The sequence below is a fragment of the Chrysochloris asiatica genome, unplaced genomic scaffold (assembly GCF_000296735.1).
Source record: "Chrysochloris asiatica unplaced genomic scaffold, ChrAsi1.0 scaffold00213, whole genome shotgun sequence".
Taxonomy (NCBI): domain Eukaryota; kingdom Metazoa; phylum Chordata; class Mammalia; order Afrosoricida; family Chrysochloridae; genus Chrysochloris; species Chrysochloris asiatica.
The window spans coordinates 5,447,359-5,467,584 of NW_006408731.1; the positions used below are offsets into that span (position 1 = coordinate 5,447,359).

The 20,226-nt window shown below is 42.4% G+C and overlaps 1 protein-coding gene across 1 annotated transcript in view; it reads right to left on the reverse strand.

Annotated features, from left to right (window-relative positions):
* Positions 1-4,328: 4,328 nt before the first annotated feature.
* Positions 4,329-20,226, reverse strand: part of ACOT13 (acyl-CoA thioesterase 13) — a 17,927-nt gene continuing 2,029 nt past the window's right edge. The window contains exons 3-5 of the mRNA XM_006872889.1: positions 8,339-8,413; positions 7,331-7,515; positions 4,329-4,485 (exon numbers count right to left, since the gene is read on the reverse strand). Of these exons, the coding sequence (XP_006872951.1) occupies positions 4,329-4,485; positions 7,331-7,515; positions 8,339-8,413 (417 nt within the window). The remainder of the gene's footprint in view (positions 4,486-7,330; positions 7,516-8,338; positions 8,414-20,226) is intronic.

Here is a 20,226-nt window from a genome sequence, read left to right on the forward strand (position 1 = left end):
GCTGTCTAGTCAAGCTCTTACCCATTTACTGAGGTGTGTGTGACAAATTAAGCTTATTTCATCTGTAAATTTTTCTGGAATAACGTCAAATTTAGAAATATTGCAAGAGTAATGCAGAGCTCCTGTATAGCCTTTGCCCACATTCGATGTAACATCCGGACACATTTATCTTCAGTCTCTGTGTTGTCACAGTTACTGTGCTGAACCATTTGAGAATTGGCTGCATACACTGCTTCCTTGTCCCGCAGTAATCCAGTTTATATCCCAAGTACAGGGATAATCTCTTACCATCTACAACAGCTCCTCGGCTACCTTTATACCTCATGACCTTAAGAGTACAGGCCTTTTTTTTTTTAAATTTAAATATATGATGTTACTCATTGTGAGAACTGGTGTGGTGCTATAGGATAAGCATAGACTGCTAATCACAAGGTTTGGGGTTCAAACCCATCAGCCACTCCTCATATACCCTACACAGCAGGGGTGGGGAACATGTGGCCCCAAGTGTCATATGTTAAGTGCCACTATCCAGATGGTTCAGACTTAGCAACTCCGTATAGGGTTTCCAAGGAGTGGCTGGTGAGCTTGAACCACCGACCTCGTGGTTAAAACTGATCTTGGGGTCTAGTGCTGGATTCCACCAAGATGTATGTTATTAAGTGCTGTTGAGTTGGTTCTGACCCATAGCAACTCTGTATAGGGTTTCCAAGGAGTGGCTGGTGAGCTTGAACCACCGACCTTGTGGTTCATTAACCCACAGTGCCATAACGGCATATAAGGCCCAAGAAATCTTTTGGTCTGGTCCCATCAAGGCAACCAGTTCCAGCCAGCACATTGTTGCTGCTAAGTGCTGTCATGGTGGTTCTGACTCAGTGACCCTAGGTAGTTTCTGAGGAGCGGCTGGTGACCTTGAACTGCTGACCTTGTGGTTCACCATCCAGTGCTGATCATAAAGTGCCACACAAGCACTCCTAATTAAACATAACCTGCTAATTTTTAAGTTGATAATTTTGTAAGGCCCACAAATGATGTTGGGAGTCCTGGGGGGGTGCTGTGGGTTAATGCGCCAGACTGCAAAGCCGTTTGAACTGCAAGGTCAGCGGTTCAAGCTCACCAGCTGCTCCTTGGAAACCCTATACAGGGTTGCTATGGGTCTGACCTGACTCCACGGCATTTAAAAACAACAAATGTCATAATTTTTGGTAGAAAAAAAAGGTCCCCACCCCTGCTATGGAGACCTGGTGTGGCGCTGTGTGTACTGTAAAGTCACTCTGAACCACAAGGTCAGCAGTTCAAGCTCACCAGCTGCTCCTCAGAAACCCTATACAGGTTCGCTAACGGCACTTAGCAACAGCCCCTGCCATACAGGATCACTCGGATGTAACTCCAGGACACTTAATAACCCCTCCCACAACACACCAGCTGCACCTTTGTGTCAGACTGACACGTAACAACATTCTAAGAAAGAGTCAGCCTTAAACAGTAGGTACTGATTGATTTTTGTTTATTGGGAAATCCCAGAAATCAAGATCTGGGTCTCCTGTGTGCTCATTGCTACTGGGAAGTCTGCATCTGTCTTTTCAGCAGACAACACCAATTCTAGCCCTGTATAGGGTTTCCGAGGAGTAGCTGGTGAGCTTGAACCGCCGACCTTGCAGTTCAAATGGCTGTGCAATCTGACGCATTAACCCACAGCACCACACCAGGTTGGCAAGGGTTAAAGTCTACAATGTTTCCAAATTAAAGTTGCTTTTCCTTTCAATCTAGTAATGAAATTTGACCAACACCCTCTGATAAATCAAATATTAAGAGTGCTATTACCAACGAAACAGACTAAACTTCGTGAATGTTTTTTGTTACAAAACTACGTAACATTGGCCGTATTAACATTTTTCACGTGTACAACTGTTAAAAGCCATTCAGTTGGTGGGTCTGAACTGCTGACCTTGTGGTTAGCAGCCCAGTGCTTTTTCTACAATGCCATACCAGGACTCCATTAAGTGTACAGTTAAGTGACCAATTACATTATGTGCAACTATCACCAATAACCACTACCAAATTTTCATTATGAATTTATCTTTTTAATACTGTAGGCTGAAAAATTAAAGATCTGCATGGTTTTATTCTAATGGTATGCCTCCCCAACCCCTCTTAATAAAAAAGATGCCAGACTTACACAGTGAAACCCATGAAAGCTGGAAGAAACTCGGGAAATGTTTTTTTCTGGCTTTTTGTCATTTGTTGTTGTTATGTGCCGTGAAGTTGGTTCCAAAAAAGGCGACCCTGTACAGGGTTTCCAAGACTATAAGTCTTTATGGAAGCAGAAAGCTTCATCTTTCTCCCACGGAACAGCTGGTAGGTTTGAACTGCTGACTCTGAGGTTAGCGGGCCAAAATGTAACCACTACGCCACCAGAGGTTTCATGATCTTGAAATTCATTTATAAATGTGGCATGACATTTCAGAGCTAGGAAGGACCTAAAATTCATTATGGATTAATTGTTAAAATAAGTTTATTTTGTTGCTAAGAATATACAGAAAATAACTATGTCAACAGTTTACACATGTACTAATGACATTGATGACACATTCCTGTAGTTGTGCATCTGTTCTCACCTTTTCGGAGTTACTTCTCCCTCAGTTCACTGGCCCCTATGAGTCCTATTTAATCTGTGAATTGTCGTTAACTAGATCACATATAGTTCATCCCAGTATAATGCTCAAGACAGACCTTTATTTACTGGTTAAATTAAACTGGTGGTGGTGGTTATGTGCCAGGGAGTCAGTTCTGACTCAGAGTGACCCTATACAGGGTTTCCAAGGCTGTCCTGGTGTGGCGCTGTGGGGCTATTGTGTCAGACTGCAAAGTTGTTTGAACTGCAATGTAGGTGGTTCAAGTTCACCAACTGCTCCTTGGAAACCCTACACAGGGTGGCTATGGGTCTGAATCGACTTGACAGCACTTTAACAACAAATCTTTACGGGAGCAGAAAGCTTCATCTTTCTCCAGCCAAATGGCTGGTAGTTTCGAACTGCTGACCTTAAGGTCAACAGCCCAATTCCTAACCACTATGCTACCAGAGCTCCTTTTAAACTAAACTAGTGCTTGGTTATAAAACGATTTCAAGGGATGCTTTTGGTTAGGGTTTAAAGATTGTCTTGCCAATAGTTTTCATGGTTCACCCATTCTCGATGGTGCCACAAAGTCTGGAGTCCATGAAAACATAAAATTCTATTCTGCATTTTACCCCTTTTGGTCATAATTCCATGTAATCTGATCAAAATGTATGTTTGGTAGCTGGGCACCATCCAGCTGGTCTCACTGCAAAGGAGGCAGTTATTCACAGAGGCAATCAGCCACACATTCGAATCCTCCCCTCCTATTCCTGGCTCCTCTTCTGTTGATGAGGTGACTAGAGACAAATTGTTGTGCCTGATAGGACATGCAACCTTTTAAGACCCCAGACACTATGAAATGAACTAGTAGGCTCAACAGAGGTACTAAATATGCTATTAGGCCAATTAACTGGGACATCTCGTGTGGCACTGTGGGCTAATGCACTGCACTACAAGGTCGGTGGTGCAAGCTCACCAGCTGCTTTTCAGAAACTCTATAAAGGATCACTGAGTCAGAACCGACTCAACAGTACTCAACAACAAACCTCCAGGGAACCAAATCCAGTAAGGTTGTTTGGCATCGGTTACTATTCTTGTCTGTGTCACTGTTACAAATATATAACACAACTTTGCCAATTCATCTTTTTACAGATACACAACAATAATTATGATAATCAGCTGTGCAACCCTCCCCTTAACGCAATTTTCCCAATGACCATCCTCCCTTTTGCCCCTGATGACCACTAATAAACTTTGAACACTGTACATTTTACCTTTTTTTCTTTGTAGATGAGTGAGGTCTTTCAATATTTGTCCCTTTCTGATTGTCTTGTTTTGCTCAGCAAAATGTCTTCACTCTCCATCCATAGTGTAGCATATATCAAGACTTCACTGGACTTTAGTTTTAAAGGAATCTTTTCACAAGGTGGCCCTGCTACGTTTTTATCTGTACTTGAATCTATAGTACATTTTGAGCTAAACATTTTTTCATCCAGGTAAATATACATGATTGAGAAATAAAAGAGGCTTAAAATGGAAAAACAAAACTAAATCATAGGAATAGTTATCCCACTTGATTTCCGGTCTTTGCTCCAAAGAAAATATTTCTTAGCTATTTTTTTCTGGTTGTGCTCATTTATTTTGACACTTTATTTAAAGGCAAATTTACACTTGATGTTCACTCTGGAGGTTCTCTAGGTCAGACTGCTAGTCTCAGTTTCCCAGGTGTTTTGTGTGCCTGCCTTGTGCTATTAACTTTCCAGTGGCCTTGTTGGTCAAATCCACAGAGGCAAAAGCCAGGGTCTTTCCTTGCTTCAGGACGTGCGCTGTGATCACTACATCTTCTCCTATTTTAGCAGGTGACATGTACCTTCAAAGGAAACAAATTTAAATACAGTTAAAGGATCATACTCTTTTAAAGGGACAGCTCTGTACATCTCAACAAGCCTTCCTAGCACTGGACTGCTAAACACAATGGGTGATTCAATCCCACCGGCAACTCAGGAAGTCTGAACTGACTCGATAACACTTAACAACAACAAACATATTTTGAGAAGATTACCAAGTTTTATGACCCATCAAGTTTGGATGACTCGTCCTGACTATATAAGTTACATCATTTACCCATTCATGTCCACAAACATGTTTATTTTTCTATTAAATACAGGAAGAGGTTTTCTCATCCCTTTTTAAGTTTCCCATTTTATATTTATTTGAGGCTAGTCCTGGTGTGATACTGTAGGATAAGCACTGGACTGCTAATCACAAGATTCACTGCTCCTCGGAAATCCTAAGCGCTATGAGTCAGAACTGACTTGAAAGTAGTTAACAGTGAAATAATTCCTCTAGCTTTCTGTTTAATCGGCTAAACTTCCAAGTTGAAGTATCACTTGGTATCTAGTCTATCATGTTGTTGTTGTAGGATAAAGCACTGGACCTCAAGGTCGGTCTGAACCGCAAGATAGATGGTTCAAATCTACCAGCCACTCCTCGGAAACCTTATTTGTTGTTGTTAAGTGCCGTCGAGTCATTTCCGACCCATAGCGACCCTGTACAGGGTTTCCGAGGCTGTAAATCTTTACGGGAGGAGAACACCTCATCTTTCTCCCGCGGAACAGCTGGTAGTTTCGAACTGCTGGCCTTAAGGTTCGCAGCCCGATTCGTAACCTCTATGCTACCAGAGCTCCTTTCGGAAACCTTATACAGGGTCACTGTTAGAATCGACTCGACGGCACTAAACAACTAGCTCTAGATGGTGGCCAATCATTTGAGCAACACATACTTGGAAAGGCCAGAACTACTTTTTCAGGTTTGTGAAAGCAGCAGTATCTTAGAATGTCAAGAAATCTAGTGCTCAGTTTGGAGGTCTCTACTCCAACGGTCCAGTACATTGTCCTGCAGCACCACACTAGGACTCCACTGTCAAAAGAGCATTTTTCGGCCTCTTGTCCTGTGGGTTTGCTTACTGAGCCCTCAATTTAACTTACTCCCCCGACAGGAAAGAGGGGTCCGAATGCTTCATAGTCTAATAAAAGGTTTGTTGTTGGTGTTAAGTACTGCAGAGTTGGTTCCGACTCATAGTGACCCTGTGTTAGGGTTTCCAGGGAGTAGCTGGTGGATTTGAACTGCCGACCTTGTAGTTTGCAGTTCAGTGCTGATCCTACAACACCACACTAGAAGTCCAGTAAAAGGTTTAGAATGTTAAAAACCTGATAACCTACATATCTCCATTTGGCTTTTTTACCCTAACTCCTATTCTCCAATAAATACATTTTCTGTTGATTAGGCAGAAAAATGAATAAGGAGGATCGTAGAAGAATTGATGCCTTTGAGTTGTGGTGTTGGAGGAGAATACTGAAGGTGCCATGGACTGCCAAAAGAACCAATAGATCTGTTTTGGAAGAAGTGCAGCCAGAGTGCTCCTTGGAGGCCAGGATGGCTAAGCTTCGTCTCTCCTACTTTGGACATGTTGTCCGGAGGAAACAATTGTTGGAGAAGGATGTGATGCTGGGTAGGGTGGAGGGTCAGAGAAAAAGAGGAAGACCTCCCAACAAGATGGATCAGCCAGGTGGCAGCATTGATGGACTCAAGTGTGGCAGCGGTAGTGAGGTTGGCCCAGGATCGGACATTGTTTCATTCTGCTGTGCATGGGGTCGCTGAGTCGGTTCCGATTCGATGGCACCTGACAACAACAACAACAACAGGCAGAAAAAAGCAATTGTCTTGCAAGTAAACTCCTTTAGGAACAGGACTGGGAACCACACTCATGTAGAACCTAATTTTTTACCTTTTGTGCCTACACTCTGTAGACACATTCACAATGCGACAATCCGATGTCTCTGATGGAGTGGTATGACCCTAGAGAACATGTCTGCAGAGTTTCAGGGAAAGATCCAGGACTGTGGTCTCTCCTGGACACCAGTGTTCACCTTGTTACAAGATTACAGTGGCCATATGAAGACTCTGCCTATGTCTTTTAAATTATATTTCTTTAAGATTATGGATTCCATGTACAATTAATACTTCTAAGGACTGTAACAAAGTCATCAGCCGTGAGTATATGATGATCAGTATGCACATTAGAAGTTAAATGTATGCTTTTCTGAACGGGCAATACATACTGTATTTGGAAATGAAGGAATTCTGGTGATACACTGGTTAAAGAACTCAGCTATTAACCAAAAGGCGTGTGGTTCAAACCCATCAACTGCTCTGCAGGCAGAATATGTGCTTCTGTAAAGGTTATAGCATATGGGGACATTGTATTTTGTCTCTGTTATTGTCAGTTGCTGTTGAGTCCGTTCCGACTCACAACGACCCTGTATAGGGTTCCAAGGAGTGGCTGGTCACGTCACCATAAGTCGGAATCAGCTCAATGGTAATGGGTTGGGATGGGTTTGATACTGGGAAATTAGCTGCTCTAGTTACAAATTTTAAGATCTTGGAACATTTTTATGGCAAGTCTATTGCTGTGTTGTTGTGAAGTGCCGTCTAGTCGATTCCGACCCATAGCGACTCTATATAGGGTTTCCAAGGAGCAGTTGTTGAGCTTGAACCACTGACCTTGCAGTCCAAACGACTTTGCAGTCTGACGCATTAGCCCACAGTGCCACACCAGCCAGCTAAGCAAAGTCCATGCTCGATTTATGTTACAAATGTGTTTTGTCTGAGTTGTTAGATGTGAGTAAGCACACTGTAGACCTCAGGATACGTACGTTATGTTCATATCGACACTGACTCCCGGGGCTCCCCTTTCTGTGCACAGCAGGGCCAGTGTTGATATGTTATCCACTAAGGTGGCTGTCAGACCACCATGCAGAGTGCCCATCTTGTTGGTATGCTGGTCTTCTACTTTCATTTCACAAACCACTTTCCCAGGAGCAGAAGAGACAACAGTCACCTAGATGCAATGAAAAAAGAAAAGAGAGGATTTTGAACTTTCATTCTAGGGTGCTATGGTGGTGGTGATGTGCCGTGGAGTTGGTTCCGACTCATAAAAGCCCAAATAGCCATCAAGAGCTATCACTGGATTAAAATGAGAATCTCCCCTAAAAAGCTAATTCATAAATTCAAGTTAAGTCACTGACCTCACTATAACAACAATGAACCATTGTGTAAAGTGGGAATATTTAAGGGAAAATGGTAGTGATTTTTGCTAATCCCCACTTCTCTGCACCAACAAAGCCAGCTGATCACTGTGATCAGCTACCACATGGTAGCTTTAATTTGGGTCTTTCCAAGTTTTTATACAAGCAAAATAATTTTTAATGACTTTGTAATAAATGATATAAAATAAGTTTTTAAAAAGACTGATTAAATAAGGGGCAACTTCTATGTTTCAGGTAAGTTAAATTCACAGTGGTTTATTCTCAAGATCATACAAGATGTGACAGAACTTAGATTTAGGTCTAGGTCGGTCTACCTTCAGGTTCCCCTAATCACTCTACACCCTGGAGAGGGACTTAAGGACATATGCTTGATAAAGTGAGGGGTCAGTGAAAAAGAGGAAGATTCAACAAGACAGACTGACAAAGTGGCTACACCAATGGACTCAAATCCACCAGCCAATCTAGGGGAGAAAGTTTCTGCTCCTGTAAAGATTTATAGCCTGGAGAACACGATACAAGGTTACTAAGAGTCTGAACCAACTGGACAGCACACGGCAGCAGTATTAACAGCAATCACTAACTTTAAATAGTCTCTATATAGGGATACATATATACAGTGGCCTTTATGGAGCCTTCCACAAGAAAGACATTAAGAATTTTATACCTGTGATGATTCTGTTGCTTTTCACCCTGAAATGCAACAGAAACAAAATCACAAAATACAACAGAAACAAAATGACAAAAATATCCTAAATTATAATGGAGTTCAAGGAGCTCTGGTAGTGTAGTGGTTACGAGTCAAGTTGCTAATCTCATGGACAGCAGTTCAAAACTACTGGTGGTTCCATGGGAGAAAGATGAGTCTACCTGCTCCCGTAAAGATTTACAGCCTTGGAAACCTTATACAGGGTCGTGAGTCAGAACTGACTCCATGGCACATCACCACCACCACCACAACAGGGGTCCTGGTGTTGTGCAGTAGGCTAAGCACTGAAATGTAAATGGGAAGGCTGGTGGTTCAAACCTACCAATTGCTCCTTGAAAGCCCTATACACAATCACTATGAGTTAGAACTGACTCAAGGACACTTAACAACAAACTATAATATGCCACGTTTTGCTCAGAAAATTAATAACAGCAAAAATGTTTTACGTAGGATCAAGTCTGTTTAGAGTAGTAAATGATCGAGCCAAAATATGTCCTCATAAGTTACACACCAAGCAGGGAAAACGTGGAAAAACACCTTATTCAAGCATTTTTATAACACTTCAGAGAACATTAATTACAGTAACAATATAAAGACGACAGAAAAATAATCCCTGCTCTTAGGGGATTCTCAGTCTAAATGAAGAGACAAATACACAAACCAACATAGTAAAGGGAAATGTGTTGTTGAGTTCCAACTCATACTGACACTGTACAGGGTTTCATAGGAGCATCTAATGAGTCTGAACCACCAACCTTTCAGTCAGTAGTCCCGTGCTTACCCTACAGCCCCACACCAGAGCACCCTTAGAGAAGTATTGCTCTTGTTTGTTGTTAAGTGCCATCAAGTTGGTTCTGACTCCTATCAACCCTGTATAGGGTTTCCAAGGAGTAGCTGGTGAGTTTGAAGCACAGATCTTACAGTTCAAACCAACCTTGTGGTCCATCCAGTGCTTATCCTATAAGCACCAGACCAGTATTCCAAGAGAAGTGTGTTGTTTTTAAGTGCCATCGAGTCAGTTCTGACTCATAGTGACCCTGTATAGGGTTTGCAAGGAGCGGCTGGTGAGCTAGAATCGCCGACCTTACAGTTTAAACTGGCCTTGCAGTCTAGCGCATTAACTCACAGTGCCACACCAGGAGTCTAAAAGACGGGTAGAAAGGAGAAATGCAGTCCTGAAGCCAGAATTAGAGCTGCCATAGAGCTGATGCTGGCCTGTGATGGCCCCATGTGTTTCAGAGTAGAACTGTGCTCTAAAGGGTTTTCCAATAGCTGAGTTTTCAGAAGTCAGTCACCAGGTCTTTCTTCCCAGATGCCTCTGGATGGACTCCAACCTTGCACACTGCAGTGAGTACGTCAGCATGTCAACGGTGTTCACCACACAGGGACTCTGGCAGTAAGGGCCTCTAACTGAAACACACATGATTTTGGGTAAATGCACTAGGAAAGGCTTCCTGGAGAAAAACATCGGAGTCTTGAAGGATGCATTGTCAGATGCAGATGGGCAAGGAAGTCAGGCAGTTCAGGAAATTAATCTGAGAACGTCATAGATACGCCATGGAGCCCTGGTGTGGCACTGCAGGATAAGCACTGGCCTGCTACCCAGAAAGTTGGTGGATCAAACCCACCAAACACTCCTTGGAAATCCTATTCAGGTCACTATGAGTCAGAACCAACTAGATGGGCTTAACAACAACATAGACACCAAAGGTAGTTTGGTATAGTTTTTAGGCTTTGTGTGTTTAGTAGAGGTGAGTTCTTCAAATTGAATCTGTAGTCCTGGTATGGCGCTATAGGATAAGCACTGTACTGCAAGGTGAGTTTGAATCACAAGGTTGGCGGTTCAAACTCACCAGCTGCTCCTTGGAAACCCTATACAGGGTTGCTATGAGTTGGAACTGACTCGATGACATTTATAATAACAACAATAATCAAACTTTGGTTGGGATGACAAATGAAAAGTAAGTATCAATATTGGATTTGGCACTGTAGGATTTTTCTCTTTTTAAAAAATTCTTCTAAATAAAAAGATCAAAGGCCATGGGTATACAGACTGGAGAGCTACAACATTAGAATAGATATACAAAGTTAGGGTAAAGGAAGGTTTGTATTGGTCAGCAAGAAAAATGTTTTCATGTGTTGCCAATTCTTGTCTCCCTGTGTAAACTACAGGAAGGCAATGAGTGGTAGTTTCCATACGACATTGGAGTGCAAGCTCACCTCATACGCAAAAAGCCACTTGTTTTGAAACCAGGCAGAAACAAGCTCCTGAGGGAGTCCTGGTGGTGCAGTAGTTAAGTGCTCGACTGCTATCTGGAAACCAGGAAGTTCGAACCCACCGATCACTACGTGGAAGATGTGACAGTCTGTTTCTAGGAAGATTAAAAAAACAAAAAACTCCATTGCCGTCAGGTTGCTGCTGACTGACAGTGACCCTAAAGGACAGAGGAGAAGTGCTCCAAGGTTTCCAACGTTGTAAATCTTCACTGAAGGTGACGGCCACATCGTTCTCCCATGGAGTGGTTTGTGGGTTTGAACCACTGATCTTTGGTTAGAGTTGAGAGCTTAATCACTGTGCCACCAGGACCTCTTCATAGACAGAAGGGAAGCTTAATAGTCGGCAGCAATGAAGGAGCTAGTCCAAATCTCAGAATTCTCCCAAAGCTTTGCTGCCTCAGATCATTCGGGTCTTTAAAATCCTCCTCCCACATCACTGTGACTGCTGCTGACTGCTGGGTAAATCCCTCCATGGAGTACTGTGTGTCCCTGACCCAGTAAGGTACGTGTCTGTAATGGGTCTAAAAGGGCAGGAATGTGGCATCCGTACAAACCTGAGAAGGTCTCTGCGTAAACCGAAGTGTGAGCAAACTGAGAGAGGAGACTGAATATGAGGGTCCTACATCCACAGAGAAGAAGCGACAGCATTAGTGGAAGAGAGTTTTGTATGGCATTTGTGAACTGTTGTTTCAAGCAATCTGTCCCAATGACACTACTGATTTCCTGTGTGACGTGCAGATGCCCGAAGAAAGGGGGTCTGAGGACAGTGCATGGATGCACCTTTATACAAGCAGGAAATTAGGTAAAAAGAAAAGGAACACAGGATATGGCAGTGTGATGGGGTGACAACAGGAACAAAGAAATAGATGAAGTTCTATTAAAGGCCATGAGAGTATGTGTTATAAAAATACCATGGTTCACTAATATTGTTGCATAGTCCATCATTTTAGTGTTATAATAAATGTGTACTCTTAATAGTTTAATTAGCCAGATAAGGACACTGGAGGATCAGAAGTAGAGCCTTTTGTGCAGAAGAACCAAGCTTGATTCCCGGGCAATGTGCAGCCACCACCCATCTGTCAGTGGGGTTTCCAACTAAGGCCAGGAAGAAAGGGCTGGTAACCTACTTTCAATAGTCAGTCAATGAAACCCCATAGTTCGTTAAGAGTCCGATCTACAACTGATGATAGGATGGTGTAGGACCAGGCAGCATTTCACTCTGTTGTGCATGATATCACCATGTGTGGGGCCCATTCAGTAACAGCTAACAACATTGCTCAGTGGTTAAGAGCATTGGTTCTGGCTCTAGAGCCCAAACTGGGAAAGATGATTAACTTTTCTGAGCCTCAGTTTCCTCATTTATAAAACAGAGATAATAACAATGCCCTCATAGTAAAGATTAAGAGAAAATTCAAATTAAGCAGTTAGAACAAGGCCTGGTGTATCATATGTGATCAAAACATTTTAATTGTCATCCTTATCAAAGTTTGTGGCCCTAGAAGACAACTGAACATCTGGTTTAAATATTTTGGCAGGGATTTTCTTAAAACTGACCAGTTACATTGGTTTCTGTTGCTGAGATCAGTGGTGATCTAATGACTAAATTGAAAGGACGCTTTTCAGCCCTTCCTGTACTAGACCTCTCAGCACTCTGTGACATCATGGACCTTTTCTGGCCTTCTCTTAACTCCCGTGACTTCAACTTCCACTCTACTAGTCACTCCACAGTTTCTTTTGCTGGCTCAGTCTCCTTTGCAATGCCTACAAGGAATCTTGTTAAGTGCTGCCAAGTCAGTTCTGACTCATAGTGACCCTGTAACCTTGTATAGGGATTCAGAGGAATGGCTGGTGAGCTTCAGCTGCTGACCTTGTGGTTCAAAGAAACCTTGCTGTCCAGCGCATTAACCCACAGTGCCACACCAGGACTCCTTAGGGTCAAGTAATCATTCAGATTTGCAAGACTACTAAAGGCCACACTTGGTAGGAGTCACTCAGAATGACACCGGACAAGCTCTCTAATCTTATAACAGATGGACTTTGAAGCAGACAAACTGGATTTAGACCCCCACTTCCAAGGAGCTCTGACAGTACAGTGGTTTAGTTGGCCGCTAACTGAAAGGTCAGTAGTTCAAATCCATCTGCAGGAGACAGATGAGGCTGTCTGCTCCCATAAAGGTTTGCAGCCTTGGAAACCCTATGGGACAGTTCAACTATGTCCAATACGGTTACTATGAGTCAGAATTGAATCAGCAAGGAGTTTACTAGGTGTAAAACCTTGGGGAAGTTAAGATTTAATTTTCTTTTGTGTAAAATGGGTGTGATAATAGTACCGACTTCACAGTACTGCAGTGAGCGTTAAAAGAGCGAATGTAGGTGAACTTTTAGTATCGTGTCGGGCTCACACTCCTCCTGCCCACCTTTTCTCCTTTGCTATCCAAACTTAGATTCGGATTGGTTTTAAAGGCTTGAGCAAACGCTGACTATCCAGGTGCTTTTTGGAAACCCTACACAACTTAACAAGGAGCTCTGGTAGCGTAGTGGTTACAAATTGGGCTGCGAACCTCAAGGTCAGCAGTTATAAACTACCAGGTGTTCCGCGGGAGAAAGATGAGGCTTTCTGCTCCCGTAAAGATTTACGGCCTCGGAAACCCTGTACAGGGTCACTATGAGTCGGAACCGACTCCATGGCACATAACAACAACAACAGTATGATGGCATTTAACACCGACAGTATGATGCTGAAGGAACCCTAGTGGTAAGTGGTTAAGAGCTTGGCTGCTAACTAGGGTTGGCAGTTTGAACCCATCAGCCACTCCATGGGAGAATGATGTGAGTCTGTTTCTATAAAGACTGCAGCTTGGAAAGCCTGTGGGACACTTCTGCTCTGTCCTAGGGGTTGCTGGGAGTAAGATTAGAAGGCAGCAGGTTAGAGGATCCTATCAGATGCCCAGCTTTCTCTCTGGTTCACTTTCTGAACACACCCCCATGTACTGACTGTTGTTGTTGTTGTTAAGTGCCGTTGAGTCGGTTCCGACCCATAGCGACCCTGTACAGGGTTTCCGAGGGTGTAAATCCTTACGGGAGTAGAAAGCCTCATCTTTCTCCCGCGGAACGGCTGGTAGTTTCGAACTGCTGACTAGTACTGACATGTACTGACTAGTACTGCTTGAATCCCAGCTAACAGAGACAGCAAAGTCTTCTACTGTTAGTACTCGAGATGTATGTAGTATAAAGCACAGATATGTGGGGAAAGGAGCCATGCGTCTAATAAAGCATGGCAGTCATTGAAGCCCAATTTAATGATAACCAATTCAAGACAGGTGAAGGGTCTTCTCAGGGCAAAAAGCCCAACCTGTAATATTACCACTAACCCTGGGTCATCACTCCTTTTTCTCTTATTCCATCAGCAAATCCTGTCACCTTTATCTTCAAACCTAGCTGAAATCCCAGGCACAAATCCCAGGTCCCCACCCATCTACCCATAGTGCCCAAGCCACCAGCCCTTCTCTTCTGAGTTACTGTAGCTGCTGCCAATCATCAATCCCTGCTTCTGCCCTTGTCTCCTTCACGTCTAGGTTCAACATTGACAAGAATGCTCCTTCAAAACATCAAAGTCAAATTATGTTAGTCTTCCCCTCAAAACCCTTTAATAGATCCTGATATCACTCAGAAGGCAAAGTAAAGTCTCATCCCATCTCCTACAACAATTCGCCCCCTTGCTAGCCTACTCCCCTACACCCCTGTAACACCCACCTCCCACCCCCCACCCCCACCCCCACATCTCTGGCCCTGTCTGGTCTCTGGGTCTTTACATTTGCATTCCCTCCCAGGGACACTCTTCCCCTTTAAAGTCCAGGGCTTGCTCAAGTCTTTATTGAAAGGTTGTTCTTTCAGTAATATCTGCTCAGATCACATTATTTAAAACCAAACTCACAAAAATAAACAAATGCACAGGAATCCCATGTTAATAAACAAATGTAAACTCTCCTGCTCCAACACTGTTTTATTTTCTCTTACAGTGCTTACCACCACTGAACATACTAAATATTGTATTCATTTTGTTCGATGTTTTGACTTATCCCACTAAAAATATAAAAATGGAAGTACAGGAATTTGGACCATCTTTATTCATTGGTCCTTTCCCAGTGCCTACTAGGGTGGCCTGCACATAGTAGGCATTTGAATGCTTTGTTCCATGAGTAAATTCCTCCAAATCTGAAGGTTAACTAAGAGTATTCTATAACAACACACCCAACATTTAGGTGTTTTAGCAACTGGCTCAACAAACACAGAACCTGCTGTACGGAAGGCATTTTCCTAGGTCCCTTCCACTAAGCACTGCAGTTCCCTTTGACAAATGCCGTTTAAACATCTACAGTAGTAGACTTGATCCCAAAGTATGAGAACCAAACAACAAACTCACTGACATCAAGTCGATTCAGATTCATGTTGTTGTTGTTGTTGTTAAATGCCATGGAGTTGGCTCCGACTCACGGAGACCCTGTATAGGAGTTCCAGGGAGTGGCTGGTGGGTTGGACCCTCCAACCTTCTAGTTAATAGTCCATGCTTATCCTACAGCATCACACCAGGGCTCCATAGGACAGAGGAGAACTGCTCCGTTGCATTTTGGAGACTGTCACTCTTTATGGGAGCAGACTGCCTCATCTTACACCCACTCAGTTTGAAGAAGGAAGACAAATTAACAGAGATTTTCAACTGTATACAGTAAGTTGTACAACAAAAGTCAGACAAGGTATAGAAGTGGAATGGAGGAAGAGACTTGAGGATACCAGGGAAGGCTTCTTAGCAGTAGGTGCTACTGGAAAAGAACTTTTGAAGGATTCGGGTGAAAATGGAAGGCAATTAGGGCAAGGACAGATGATGAAGACGATGCCATGGTCCTCCAGGACCACACAGACCAGTGGTGGTTACATGTTGTTGTTGTTCTAAGTGCCATCGAGTCGGTTCCGACTCATAGCGACCTGAGGAACAGCTGGTAAGCTTGAACCACCAACTTTGTGGTCCAAACCAACTTGCATTCCAGTGCATTAGCCCACAGTGCTACACCAGAAGGTTACATGAAGAGGGCCAAAAATAACAGAAGTCAGCAAATAAGCACCAGGGGAGGGAAAATAAAGCTCTAGGGGAGAGTAAGAAGGAGTTTAATTAGACATTCCCTGAAGATATAATCAGCTGAAGTGACATTTTACTCTTGTTCCTTGGAGAGGTGAGAGACACCTATCAATGAGTAATAGCAGTCACTGTATTTCCCCCCAAGACTGTTAAACAGTCAAGTTTGTTGAATCATTCTTGAACACCCACAAAAGTGGGTGCCATGAAGACCCTATTACATTAGTCCCATTGGCACGATTTCTCACAGATGCAAGTTCTCTGCTGCCATAAGGTGGAAAAGAGGGGCAGACAGAGAAGGAGCCTTCCTTCCCCCTTCTGTGGACTCGAGATGTGGCCAACATCCATTCACACTTTCTGCTTTGAGGGGAAAGCACAAGGTTGTGTAGAATTTTTGGAGCTGGGCCAGTTTAGAATCCAGCACCTGAATATACAATAATTCCCAGGAAGGGATGGCACCTTGCAAAAATGCAAATATGGTGATCCAAGGTCAGGGAAACAGTTTAGCTGGCACCGGATAAAGCTACAGACCAAACAGTAACAAGGAAGTTTACATCATCTGTTCACTAAGGACATGTATCGCAGAAATGTCTGGAACTTCTAGGGTGGTTGAGTAAAAAACTGCTTTTAGAGTACTGTGTTCTCAGTGTTTTAAATGGTGATAGTGGTTTTGTGCCACCGAGTCGGTAGCTCTCAGACAGTAACTTTCTAAGGCCTTCACAAACCTCAGAACTTGAATAAAAAGGATTACTAAAATAAGTTCTTCATAGTTCCTCATTCCTCATCAATAATGCATATTCTTGACGTTGTTAAGTGCCATCGAGTCGATTCTGACCCATAGCGACCCTGTATAGGGTTTCCAAGGAGCAGCTGGTGAGCTTGAATCAATGACCTTGCAGTTCAAACCTTTCATTTTTACAGAGCAGCCCAGGTGAGACAAAGGCTAAGTGCCAGTTGATAAGTGAAGAGTAGGAGGTTCAAATCAGGGCTTCACACCAGTTTGTTTCCTTTCAAAGGCCTGCTGAGAATTTGCATTTCCACCCCAGATCTACTGAACCCAATCTTTTAACCCCCAGGTGATTCTTCCTTGAAAACCCTGTACAGGTTACTACGTGCAGTAACCTACTCAATGGCACTTAACAACAATGATTAAAACATATGTAGACAACTTTTAAAAAGTATCATTGTCCTTCTGAGGTTAAATCATAGTCTCAAAGTTCTAGCAAGTATAAGGTTTATTCTTAACTTTTCTAACATTTCTGCCTCCTTCACAGGAACTATGAATGATTTTTCTTTATAATTCCACAGAACTTAGTTTATTGATTGCCTAAGAATGATCTTTATAGTAAGAACAGGACACTTCTTTAAGTGTTTTTTTAATGTGTCAGTGTTTTATGTAAGAGATTTTGCAGGTGTTAATAAGAACTGGCAAAACAGAGGTTTTAAAAAACAAAAGGTTAAAGTTATAATGTAGGATCCCATGGATTGATTGACATATGTACCAAACCAAGACTGATGGGAAAATGTCGCTTTTAACAGGTTCTTTTGGAGAAACAGAAAGTCATTATCATTCATCAGATACCTATCATGGTTCATATGCAGATTCAAAATATTTAATCCAGAAACAAAAGTCTCAGAAATATTATCAAATTTTAGTGTTATGTGACTTAATGTTTTTAAAAAAAATTCACTCCAAGAATCTGTCAAAGATTAGCACTTAGGCTGTCTCGCACAACCAAGAAGAAAACGCAGTTCTGTTTTGATGGAGTGGCATTTAGACAACCATTAATAAACCACTGAAGGTTAGGTAATAGGGCTCAATTTGAAATAATAAATACTGCACACTGTACTTGGTTCTTACTCTCAGAAACATTATTCCTGTTAGCTTCACAAAGACAATGAAATAAATTCCAACTGTTTCTGAAAGACCACTTGTATCCTCATCCCAGTTTAGTATTTATTTGCTTATATATATAACTTTTATGTGTATGGTTAAGTACAAAAAGATAACAGAACATTTGACATTATACAATCTCCAATTTAAGAGTTTTAATAATGTTCTTCCATCTAAAAAATTTGCATTTGAAAATAAGCACTTCATGCCTTGAAAAATATCTGGTGTCACAAACTTAATTAGAGGGATAAATAATTAGTATAATGTAATTTGATTAATCAGGGTCCAGTGAGAAGTCAAAAACCATATCAGTTATATTAACAAAGTGAATATTAAAAAATCATTAACCAGAGATTTAGAGAAAGACCACATTCTGATCCATGCTAAGACAGTTACAAGTCCAATGGTTTGAATAAACAACTCAAAGTTCAGTGAAAAGACATTGATTTAAATTTAGAAAGAATAAGAATTTACCTAGTTTTGATCCAGTTCAAGGCACGTGATTGAAAAAAACTAGATGAGGTCAAGGTTTCTAGATTTTAGCACGAGTATCCCTTGGACTGGATAATTCTTGGTTGAAGAGAGATGCCCTGCATTGTAGCATATTTAGCAACATCCCTAGTCTCTCCCCTCTAGAAGCCTGTACCACCCTCAATTTTGATAATCAAAAATGTGTCCAGACATTGCCAAATGCCCTCTAGGAAGCAAAATCACTCTTAAAATTTATACTAATAGAAGAGGAATGATGCCCAGAAATAGACGATGGATCTCTGTTGTTGCTGGGCGCTATTCAGTCATTTTCAACTCAGTTTTTTTGGTTGCCATCTTTACTAAAGAAGTTCGCCAGTGTTAGTTCTGCAGAGCCACTGGGTGGGTCTGAACTGCTGACCTTTTGATTAGCAGGTGATGCTTAACTGTCTGCATCAGCAAACCAAAAACTAAACCCACTGCCATTGAGTCGATTCTAACTGATAATGACCCTAAAGCACAGAGTAGGACTGCCCCCTTTGGATTTCTGAGCCTGTAAATTTTTATGGCAGGATATAACCTTATCTTTCTCCTCAAGAGCAGCGGGTGGCTTCGAATTGTTGACCCACTACACCACCAGGGACCCTTTAATGCGTTCTGGTGTAGTGCCATAGGACAATCACTCGACCTCAGCAGTTCAAACTCACCAGCCACTCCTTGGAAACCTTACACAGGCTTGTGAGTCGGAACTGACGGCACTTAGCATCAGGGAACATAAATATTTTAGCCTTAGCAATTCTACTGAAATATCAACATCCACAAAACCTGTATTTTAGATCAAATTAACAAATGCAAAGAACCTACTATGGTATGGTATAGATCTATACAGTTTTATAAGGCTAGTCACTAAGCACGTTACTATTCCATTTTTATTGTTGGTGATGGTGGTGTGCAGTGGAGTCGGTTCCGACCCATAGTGACCCTGTACAGGGTTTCCAAGGCTCTAAATCTTTACAGGAGCAGAAAGCCTCATCTTTCTCCCGTGAAACAGCTGGTAGTTTCAAACTGCTAACTTTGAGGTTAGCAGCCCAATTAGCCACCACCACCATGCTACCAGAGCTCCATTGTTAGTCAATTCTAAATCATACTAACCTATATAGGACAGGGTGGAACTGCGCCCCCACTCACCCCAGAGTTTCCATGGTTGTGATTTTTAAGTTGGACTGCCCCATCTTTCTCCCATTGAGTGGCTAGTAGGTTCAAAGTGGCAATCTTTTGGTTAGAAGCCAACCACTTAACTACTGTGCCACCAGGGTTCCCTATATGTTACTGAGTACCTGAAATGTGGCTAGTCTGACACGTGCTATTAAAATGTAAAATTCACAAAAAGAATGCAAAATATCTCGCTGTTGCTATTAAATGCAGTCAAGTCGGTTCCAACTCATAGCTATCCCATAAAGGGTTTCCAAAGAGCGGCTGGTAGGTTTGAACTGCTGACCTTGCAGTTAGCAGTCCAGAACTTATCCTACAGTGCAACACCAGGATGCCACATATCTCATTTGTACTTTTTAATGTTGATTATATACTAAAATACTACTTTGGATTTATTGAGTTATTTAAAATATATTGAAGTCCTGGTGTCTCTATAGGGCTTTCCCTATCCCACTGCGGATTCTTCAATGGGCCACATAGAATTTCCTAGGCCATAATCAGTCCTGGTGTGGTGCTGTAGGATCAGCACTGGACTGCTGACCACAAGGTAAGCAGTTCAGATCCACCAGCTGCTCTTCGGAACCCTATACAGACAAGGTCACTATTCATGGGAACAAACTCGACAACAAATCTTTACAGAAGCAGCTCACCAGGTCTTTCCTCCTGCAGAACGGAGTGAATCACTGAGCTTCTGGATGGCAGCTGAGCACTTTAATCATTGTGCCACCAAAACGCCTTAGGAGAGCAGTGGTGGTGGTGGTGGTGGTATGCTGTGAGATCATTCCCACTCATAGCTTCCCTGTATAGTTTCCAAA